The 10629-nt window shown below is 45.2% G+C and overlaps 1 protein-coding gene across 3 annotated transcripts in view; it reads right to left on the bottom strand.

Annotated features, from left to right (window-relative positions):
- Positions 1-10629, bottom strand: part of LOC308353473 (F-box/WD repeat-containing protein 12-like) — a 41985-nt gene that overhangs the window by 2894 nt on the left and 28462 nt on the right. For all 3 annotated transcript variants that reach the window (XM_080820321.1, XM_080820323.1, XM_080820322.1), the window contains 4 exons: positions 9929-10087; positions 9229-9439; positions 1305-1483; positions 1096-1223 (listed from right to left, as the gene is read on the bottom strand). In XM_080820321.1, coding sequence (XP_080676447.1) covers positions 1096-1223; positions 1305-1483; positions 9229-9439; positions 9929-10087 — 677 coding nt within the window. The remainder of the gene's footprint in view (positions 1-1095; positions 1224-1304; positions 1484-9228; positions 9440-9928; positions 10088-10629) is intronic.

The raw sequence follows: 10629 nt of genomic DNA, 5'->3' as shown, positions 1-10629 counted from the left end.
CGAGCCCCTCAAGGGCAACCTCCCCACCTGGTCACAGTCCAGCAACCACGAGTACAAGCGTCAGCGCTGTGTCCCTCAGCGGGGAGAGGCTTCCCGCCGCCGGAGGAGGAGCCATCACAACGGTCCAAGCGGCTGTGGCGTCTAAGTGGGACCTCTCCCACGGAAGGGGCTTGTCACAAATGCCAACCTCTGGTCAACATGCAAACTCAGCATGGTGAGGCCATGATGCCCCCACCCCTGAAGGGCAAGTGCATGAAGGGGCAAGTGTACAAGGCCATTAACTAGCAAAAATACAGCAATGCAGGTGTGAACATGGCCTCAAACTTCAAAGGAACTGAAGGAGGAATCCTGGGTAAAGAAGCAGGTGATGGAAGCCTTCTCAGAATGAGAGCAGCAGGCTGTCCTCTATGCTTTGCTTATCGAGTCAGTAGAGCGTTACAGCTTACCGATTATCGGAAGATTTAAGTTCAATCTCTACTTCCTATCAGAAAGTTGAGCTGGTTTACTAAAAGGAATGAAGTTTCTCTATACTAACTAGGAGTTTTAATAATTATCTTCAAATAACAACTGATTGAAAACTCAGAAATGAGGTGGGTTTGTTACTGAAATCTATAGTTTTTTCAGTATTTGGTTTGGGGCTTGGTGTTTTTTCATTTTTCATTTGCTACAGTAAAAGGTCTGCCACGGGAAGCTGAAATCACCCCAGACCTCATACCAAGTAAATGAGGCGGTCGGCCGCCTCACTGTGAGCAGCCCAGGTCCGTGCCAGGCCCGCCTGGGTGTCGTCGTGCGTCCCTGACGGACTGTGGGCAAAACAGTCATATCTCAGAGCCTCTGTTTGATCTGGGAGGATGGGTGGCACCGACTGCGGGTGCCAGTTTTGTACACTAGAGGAGATAATGTAGATGATGCTTGGCATCTTTGTTTTTAAGCAGAGGAGGAAATGGCATCTGAGCAGCGACTTATCTCAGGCCCCCAGATAACGAAAATAGGCCAGGCTGAGACCCAAGTCCCAGTCACACCCTTTCCAGCTGCTGCTGGTGGGCCAGGTGAGGCCGCGTCACAGGTCAAGGGAAGGAAACTGGGAGCAGTTACCTGGCCCATCTGTGGGAGCCCCCGAGCAGGTGATAGCAGCTCTTCAGGACAGGAAGCTGATTCTCCTTGCTCCACACATAGACTCGCAGGGAGAGGTCGAAGGAAGCAGTGAGGACTCGACTCTCGTCCTTGAAATGAGAAGCCAAGTGAGGCAGAGCCGTGGGCCCTGCAGTTGGGGCCACAGTGCAGGCGGGTGGACCCACACTCACCACCCACAAGGCCGTGATGGGCTTCTGGTGGTCCTGGAAGGCTGCCAGCTGCAGGCCCTGGACGGTGAAGAGCACCAGCTCCAAGCCCGACACCAGCAGGATCACCTGAGAGCCGTGGGCCTTCATGAGGTGCGGAGGCGTCATGGTGTCTGGCAGGAGGAAACTTGCAATCTGTTGTACTTTTTGAAATGAAAACACACAAGACTGTCATCTCTCAATAGCAACTGAGGGTGTGGGGTACATGTGCCTCACCTAAGATGATGTGGGATGCTGACAAGAGCAACACCTTTGTGGTCACATATGCAAGTACTCCCTGAAGCCACCCAGTCATCCACTCTCCCGTGTGCAGGACGGTGCCCTACTTAAGGGGACTGTAAAGATTCGAGGCAAAATGCATGTGGAAGTGACAAATATCTGACGCAAGTACCTCCCAGGGGATGCCCCCCTGCCCTTCCCCAGCTACACCAGGGTGATGTGAGAAGAGCCCCACGAGAACTATGACATTTATAACATCTGCCAAAAACTATTACTGATGATACTGTCTTTTATACTGAATAGCTTTTTTTTTTTAATGAACTGGATTATTTCCTTATGGTTTACCAGCAGGAAAAAAAAATTACCTCTTTTGAAGAATTCATGCTCCTATCAAACAGGGGATCAGAGTACACATCCTGTTTCCCTTTTTTCCTCGGCTGCTAGGAAGCTCAGGGTAAAGTTTACGGTCAAAAGATGACATGAAGGGGAGGAGTCAAGATGGCGGAGAAGTAGCCGGCTGAGACTACATCAGGTAGCAGGAGATCAGCTAGATAGCTTATCAATCCATTGCCAACACCTACAAATCCAACAGCAGATCGAAGAGAAGAAGAGCAACAATTCTAGAAACAGAAAATTGAACACTTTCTGAGGGGTAGGACCGGCAGAGAAGTGAATCCAAAGTGACGGGAAGATAGACCGCTGGGGGAGGGGCTGGCTCCTGGCAAGCAGCGGAGCAACGGAGCACAAAATCGGAACTTTTAAAAGTCTGCTCCACGGAGGGACTTCGCTCCAGAGGCTAAATCCGGGGGGGAGCCCACGCGGGGTCAGTGTAACCCCAGGTCCCGCAGGGTCACAGAAGGACCGGGGGTGTCTGAGTGTCGCAGAGCTCGCGGGTATCAGAGCGGGGAAGCCGGCTACCGAGACAGAGCCGAGGAGTGAGCTCTCAGCCCGGGGTTACCTTGAACCGGGCACAGGCTGGGTGAGCTCGGAGCGCGGCCGGAGGCCACGGAGACGGGAGTGACTGAGAGCTTTCTCTGAGGGCGCACTGAGGAGCGGGACCCGGAGCTCTCGGCTCCTCCGGGCCTGAGACTGGGCGGCCGCCATCTTCATTCCCGTCCTCCGGACTCTACGGAAAGCGCTCAGGGAACAAAAGCTCCCGAAAGCAAACCCGAGCGGATTCCTTAGCCCGGCCCCTGGCAAGGGCAGGGCAATTCTGCCTCGAGCAAGACACTTGAGAGTCGCTACAACAGGCCCCTCCCCCAGAAGATCAGCAAGAAATCCAGCCAAGACCAAGTTCACTTACCAAGGAGAGCAGCGGAATTCCAGAGGAGGAGAAAGCAAAGCATGGAATTCATGGCTTTCTCCCCATGATTCTTTAGTATTGCAGTTAATTTAATTTTTTTTAATTTAATTTTTTTCTTCTTCTAAATTTTTTTTAACTTTCACCCTCTCCTCTTTTAACGTTTTTAAACTATTTTATCTTAATAATACCTTTCATTAAAAAAATAACAATAATCTTCTTTGAACCTTCATTATTATAGTCATATTTTATCCTTCATTGTATCTAACTTTTTTTTTGTATAGCAATAGGGTTTTTTCTTCTAAAAAATTTGGGGTACAACTTCTAATAGATCAAAATAAACCCTAAACCTAGCTCTGGGCTTGTTCTAGTCTCCAGCCTGAGCAAAATCTCTCCACTTCCTTTTTCTTTATTCTCCCAACCAACTTAGTTTATCAACTCCTTTTTTAGAAATTAAAAAAAAAATTTTTTTTCATCTTTATAGGCATATTCTATCCCTTCATTGTGTTTACCCTTATATATGTTTTTCATTCTTTAAGATCTTGGGAGGTAGTTTCTTCTAAGAGACCAAAATACTCCCAAACTTAAGTGGGTGACCCTGTTCTAGTCACCAGTCTAATACATATATCCTTTCTTTTTTATATTTTTTAAATTTCTTTAAAAAAATTTTTTTTTTCCTCACTTTCTTTTTATGCCCTCTCTCCCCCCCATGATTTGGGGTCTCTTCTGATTTGGTTAAAGCGCATTTTCCTGGGGTCTTTGCCACCCTTTTAGTATTTTATTTGCTCCTTTATATTTTCATATCTGGACAAAATGACAAGGCGGAAAAACTCACCACAAAAAAAAGAACAAGAGGCAATACCAAAGGCTAGGGACCTAATCAGTACGGACATTGGTAATATGTCAGATCTAGAGTTCAGAATGATGATTCTCAAGGTTCTAGCCGGGCTTGAAAAAGGCATGGAAGATATTAGAGAAACCCTCTCCGGAGAGATAAAAGCCCTTTCTGGAGAAATAAAAGAACTAAAATCTAACCAAGTTGAAATAAAAAAAGCTATTAATGAGGTGCAATCAAAAATGGAGGCTCTTACTGCTCAGATAAATGAGGCAGAAGAAAGAATTAGTGATAAAGAAGACCAAATGACAGAGAATAATGAAGCTGAGCAAAAGAGAGACAAACAAATGCTGGACCACAAGAGGAGAATTTGAGAGATAAGTGACACCATAAGATGACACAACATTAGAATAATTGGGATTCCAGAAGAAGAAGAAAGAGGGGAGCAGAAGGTATATTGGAGAGAATTATTGTAGAGAATTTCCCTAATATGGCAAAGGGAACAAGCATCAAAATCCAGGAGGTGCAGAGAACGCCCCTCAAAATCAGTAAGAATAGGTCCATACCCTGTCACCTAATAGTAAAATTTACAAGTCTTAGTGACAAGGAGGAAAATCCTGAAAGCAGCCTGGGAAAAGAAGTCTGTAACATACAAGGGTAAAAACATTCGACTGGCAGCGGACCTATCCACAGAGACCTGGCAGGCCAGAAAGAACTGGCATGATATATTCAGAGCACTAAACGAGAAAAACATGCAGCCAAGAATACTATATCCAGCTAGGCTATCATTGAAAACAGAAGGAGAGATCAAAAGCTTCCAGGACAAACAAAAACTGAAAGAATTTGCAAACACCAAACCAGCTCTACAGGAAATATTGAAAGGGGTCCTCTAAGCAAAGAGAGACCCTAAAAGTAGTAGATCAGAAAGGAACAGACAATATACAGTAACAGTCACCTTACAGGCAATACAATGGCACTAAACTCATCTCTCTCAATAGTTACCCTGAATGTTAATGGGCTAAATGCCCCAATCAAAAGACACAGGGTATCAGAATGGATAAAAAAACAAAACCCATCAATATGCTGCCTACAAGAAACTCATTTTAGACCTGAAGACACCTCCAGATTTAAAGTGAGGGGATGGAAAACAATGTACCGTGCTAATGGACATCAGAATGGACATCAGAAGAAGGCTGGGGTGGCAATCCTTATATCAGATCAATTGGATTTTAATCCAAAGACTTTAATAAGAGATGAGGAAGGACACTATATCATACTCAAAGGGTCTGTCCAACAGGAAGACCTAACAATCTTAAATATCTATGCCCCTAACATGGGAGTAGCCAACTATATAAACCAATTAATAACAAAATCAAAGAAATACATCGACAGTAATACAATAATAGCAGGGGACTTGAACACTCCCCTCACTGAAATGGACAGATCGTCTAAGTAAAAGATCAACAAGGAAATAAAGGCCTTAAATGACACACTGGACCAGATAGACATCACAGATATATTCAGAACATTCCATCCCAAAGCAACAGAATATATATTCTTCTCTAGTGCACATGGAACATTCTCCAGAATAGACCACATCCTGGGTCACAAATCAGGTCTCAACCGGTATCAAAAGATTAGGATCATTCCCTGCATATTTTCAGACCACAATGCTCTGAAGCTAGAACTCAATCACAAGAGGAATTTTGGAAAGAATGCAAATACATGGAGACTAAACAGCATCCTTCTAAAGAATGAATGGGTCAACCAAGAAATTAAAGAATTGAAAACATTCATGGAAACAAATGATAATGAAAACACAACGGTTCAAAATCTGTGGGACACAGCAAAGACAGTCCTGAGAGGAAAATATATAGTGGTACAAGCCTTTCTCAAGAAACAAGAAAGGTCTCAAATACACAACCTAACCCTACACCTAAAGGAGCTGAAGAAAGAACAACAAAGAAAGCCTAAACCCAGCAGAAGAGAAATCATAAAGATCAGAGCAGAAATCAATGAAATAGAAACCAAAAAAAACAATAGAACAAATCAACGAAACTAGGAGCTGGTTCTTTGAAAGAATTAGTAAGATTGATAAACCCCTGGACAGACTTATCAAAAAGAAAAGAGAAAGAACCCAAATAAATAAAATAATGAATGAAAGAGGAGAGATCACAACCAACACCAAAGAAATACAAACAATTATAAGAACATACTATGAGCAACTCTATGCCAACAAATTCGACAATCTGGAAGAAATGGATGCATTCCTAGAGACATATAAACCACCACAATTGAACCAGGAAGAAATAGAAAACCTGAACAGACCCATAACCAGTAAGGAGATTGAAACAGTCATCAAAAATCTCCAAACAAAAGCCCAGGGCCAGACGGCTTCCCAGGGGAATTCTACCAAACATTTAAAGAAGAATTAATTCCTATTCTCCTGAAACTGTTCCAAAAAATAGAAACGGAAGGAAAACTTCCAAACTCATTTTATGAGGCCAGCATCACCTTGATCCCAAAACCAGACAAGGATCCCATCAAAAAAGAGAATTACAGACCAATATCCTTAATGAACACAGATGCGAAAATTCTCACCAAAATACTAGCCAATAGGATCCAACAGTACCTTAAAAGGATTATTCACCAAGACCAAGCGGGATTTATTCCAGGGCTGCAAGGTTGGTTCAACATCCGCAAATCCATCAATGTGATATAATACATTAATAAAAGAAAGAAGAAGAACCATGTGATACTCTCAATAGATGCTGAAAAAGCATTCGACAAAGTGCAGCATCCCTTCCTGATCAAAACTCTTCAAAGTGTAGGGATAGAGGGCACATACCTCAATATTATCAAAGCCATCTATGAAAAACCCACCGCAAATCTCATTCTCAATGGAGAAAAACTGAAAGCTTTTCCGCTAAGGTCAGGAACACGGCAGGGATGTCCGTTATCACCACTGCTATTCAACATAGTACTAGAAGTCCTAGCCTCAGCAATCAGACAACAAAAAGAAGTTAAAGGCATCCAAATCGGCAAAGAAGTCAAACTGTCACTGTTTGCAGATCATATGATACTATATGTGGAAAACCCAAAAGACTCCACTCCAAATCTGCTAGAACTTGTACAGGAACTCAGTAAAGTGTCAGGATATAAAATCAATGCACAGAAATCAGTGGCATTTCTTTACACCGACAACAAGACAGAAGAAAGAGAAATTAAGGAGTCAATCCCATTTATAATTGCACCGAAAACCATAAGATACCTAGGAATAAACCTAACCAAAGAGGCAAAGAATCTATACTCAGAAAACTATAAAGTACTCATGAAAGAAACTGAGGAAGACACAAAGAAATGGAAAAAATATTCCATGCTCCTGGACTGGAAGAACAACTACTGTGAAAATGTCTATGCTACCTAAAGAAATCTACACATTTAATGCAATCCCTATCAAAATCCCATCCATTTTTTTCAAAGAAATGGAACAAATAATCCTCAAATTCATATGGAACCAGAAAAGACCTCAAATAGCCAAAGGAATATTGAAAAAGAAAGCCAAAGTTGGTGGCATCACAATTCCGGACTTCAAGCTCTATTACAAAGCTGTCATCATCAAGACAGTATGGTACTGGCACAAAAACAGACACATAGATCAATGGAACAGAACAGAGAGCCCAGAAATAGACCCTCAACTCTATGGTCAACTAATCTTCGACAAAGCAGGAAAGAATGTCCAATGGAAAAAAGACAGCCTCTTCAACAAATGGTGTTGGGAAAATTGGACAGCCACATGCAGAAAAATGAAATGGGACCACTTCCTTACACCACACACGAAAACAGACTCAAAATGGATGAAGGACCTCAATGTGAGACAGGAATCCATCAAAATCCTTGAGGAGAACACAGGCAGCAATCTCTTTGACCTTAGCCGCAGCAACTTCTTCCTAGGAACATTGCCAAAGGCAAGGGAAGCAAGGGCAAAAATGAACTGCTGAGATTTCATCAAGATCAAAAGCTTTTGCACAGCAAAGGAAACAGTTAACAAAACCAAAAGACAACTGACAAAATGGGAGAAGATATTTGCAAACGACATATCAGATAAAGGGCTAGTATCCAAAATCTATAAAGAGTTTAGCAAACTCAACACCCAAAGAACAAATAATCCAATCGAGAAATGGTCAGAGGACATGAACAGACATTTCTGCAAAGAAGCATCCAGATGGCCAACAGACACATGAAAAAGTGCTCCACATCACTCGGCAGCAGGGAAATACCAATCAAAACCACAATGAGATACCACCTCAACACCAGTCAGAATGGCTAAAATTAACAAGTCAGGAAATGACAGATGCTGGCGAGGATGCAGAGAGAGGAGAACCCTCCTACACTGCTGGTGGGAACGCAAGCTGGTGCAGCCACTCTGGAAAACAGCATGGAGGTTCCTCAAATAGTTGAAAATAGAGCTACCCTATGACCCAGCAATTGCACTACTGGGTATTTACCCTAAGGATACAAACACAGTGATCTGAAGGGGGCACATGCACCTGAATGTTTATAGCAGCAATGTCCATAATAGCCAAACTATGGAAAGAACCTAGATGTCCATCAACAGATGAATGGATAAAGAGGATGTGGTATATATACACAATGGAATACTATGCAGCCATCAAAAGAAATGAAATCTTGCCATTTGCAACAACGTGGATGGAACTAGAGGGTATTATGCTTAGCAAAGTAAGTCAGTCGGAGAAAGACAACTATCGTATGATCTCCCTGATATGAGGAAGTGGAGATGCAACGTGGGGGCTTGGGGGGTAGGAAAAGAATAAATGAAACAAGATGGGATCAGGAGGGAGACAAACCATAAGAGACACTTAATCTCACAAAACAAACTGAGGGTTGCTGGGGGGAGGGGGGTCAGGAGAAGGGGGTGGGGTTAAGGACACTGGGGAGGGTATGTGCTATGGTGACTGCTGTGAAGTGTGTAAACCTGGCGATTCACAGACCTGTACCCTTGGGGATAAAAATACATTATATGTTTATAAAAAAATAAAAAGAATTTTTAAAAAGCTGAAAAAAAAAAAGATGGCATGAAAACAAATTAATGTAATACAAAAGAAAAAATGCTAGGGGCCACAGGGCAGGCCAATGGCCATGAAGTACAGTTTGGGAGCGAGGGAAGGCAGAAAAAGAGATGACTGGCTTATTTTCCTGCTGGCTGGGAGCTCCTTGGGGAAGCTACAGTTGTGGCTTTTACTCATCTCTGTGCACACTCAGCACCAAAAGACTGTTTGCCAAGTTGTGACAAGACAGTGAGGAGAGGCAAGACTCTAAGTGGCCAATGGTTAGTGTCTTGGATCCCAGGGCCACACACAGGGCCCGGCACGTGGCAAGCACTCAACCACTCAGCCAGTACATGCACAAACAACAGGACATTTGTTGGGCCCCTGTATTCACTGAGAGGGAAGAAAAGTGCCCCAAAGGAAACCACGTTGCCAAGGGCATGGTCCTGGCTCAGGGACCCTTACCCACAACGTCCACTCCCTCCTGGGACTGTTTGGCCTCCAGCTCATAGGTGGTGATGGCCAGCTGCCCGCTGTCATGGTTTCTGTGCATCACCATCAGCCTGGCCGTCTCGTCAGGGACCCAGCAGGCTCTGGAAGTCTGCCAGATGGGCAGAGTGGTAGAGACGGGAGGCTCCTCTTCCACCGGAGCGAGCAGGGAGCGAGTGCAGAACACCTGAGGAAACACCACCCCGTGGTCCATGCCACGGAGAAGCACCCAGGAGGGCCGCAGACCCACAACCGGTGACATCACTGTGTCTTTACAGGGTCACCCAGGTCCCTTGTGTGCCCTGTTCTCCAGACTGCCCAGTCAGGCCCCGCTGCAAACAGCCTGCACACCAGTACCGGGTCAGTCACTGTGACAGGACAACCGCATTAACGGCTCTACGGTGTTTTTTAAGGGCTCTTGGAGTTCTGAGTAGTGTATGTCACTGGTGTGCTTTTGTCTCCAGTATCTTGCTCTGGATTCCTGTCCTACCCACTCGAAGTCTGCTCCTGCCAACTCCTCTGTCCCCGACCATCCTGTCTGCAGGTGCTGCTGGCAGCCTTGGTCCATTACTGGAAGTCACCTTCCCAGACACATCCACGAACCTGGGCACAGAACCCACCACCTTATGTGCACGAAGCCAGGACCCTGGAGCAGAGGGCGCAGCTCACCACTGACCTTTGGGCCCAGGTCTGAGTCCTGGGTCGAAGCGAACACCCATCGGCAGTCAGGAGAGCAGAGGAGGCTGGTGGGGCTGCCCGGAAACACTCCAGTCCTGGAGAGCAGCCGCAGGTGGGGCACGGTCAGCGCATACAGGATGCCCTCGGCAGAGGCCACCTGCACAGCAAAGGCTGTGGTCAGCACCCAGCCTCCCCCAAGGGCAGGGGGCCACCGCCTGACAATGCTGGAGCGATGGCACTTTCGTGCGCCAGAAACAAACGTGCTCCAATAGTACGGAAGCCTTCGGAGCCAACCTTCTTCTCCCTCCTCCCAGCAGCCAGGGCCCGACCTCAGGGGCTCCTTCTATCAGCTACGCTGAAGTAGCCACAAACTGCCTCTTGTCTACAGCTTCTAACGCTCCTTGGAAATATTTCCAAGGAGACATTTCCCACCACTTTTTACTTCCTCTTGCTCTTAGGGAAGTTCAGGTTGTTCATAAGTCTCACTGCTGCAGCACTAAGGGCTCCCACATGAAAGCTCTGGACCATGATACCAGTACTTCCTCCCAGAGACCCCTGGAGCTGGCCTGGTCAGGTCAAAGAGGGTCACACTGAGGACTTAACAGGGAAAAAACAGGCTTTTCAAAAAAGCGCCAATCCTATTTGCCATGTATATAAAAATACCTATATATACCAACCATGTATAAAAATACCCATATC

The sequence above is a fragment of the Martes martes genome, assembly GCF_963455335.1.
Source record: "Martes martes genome assembly, chromosome: 12".
NCBI lineage: Eukaryota > Metazoa > Chordata > Mammalia > Carnivora > Mustelidae > Martes > Martes martes.
This window is presented reverse-complemented; position numbering and strand designations above follow the sequence as displayed.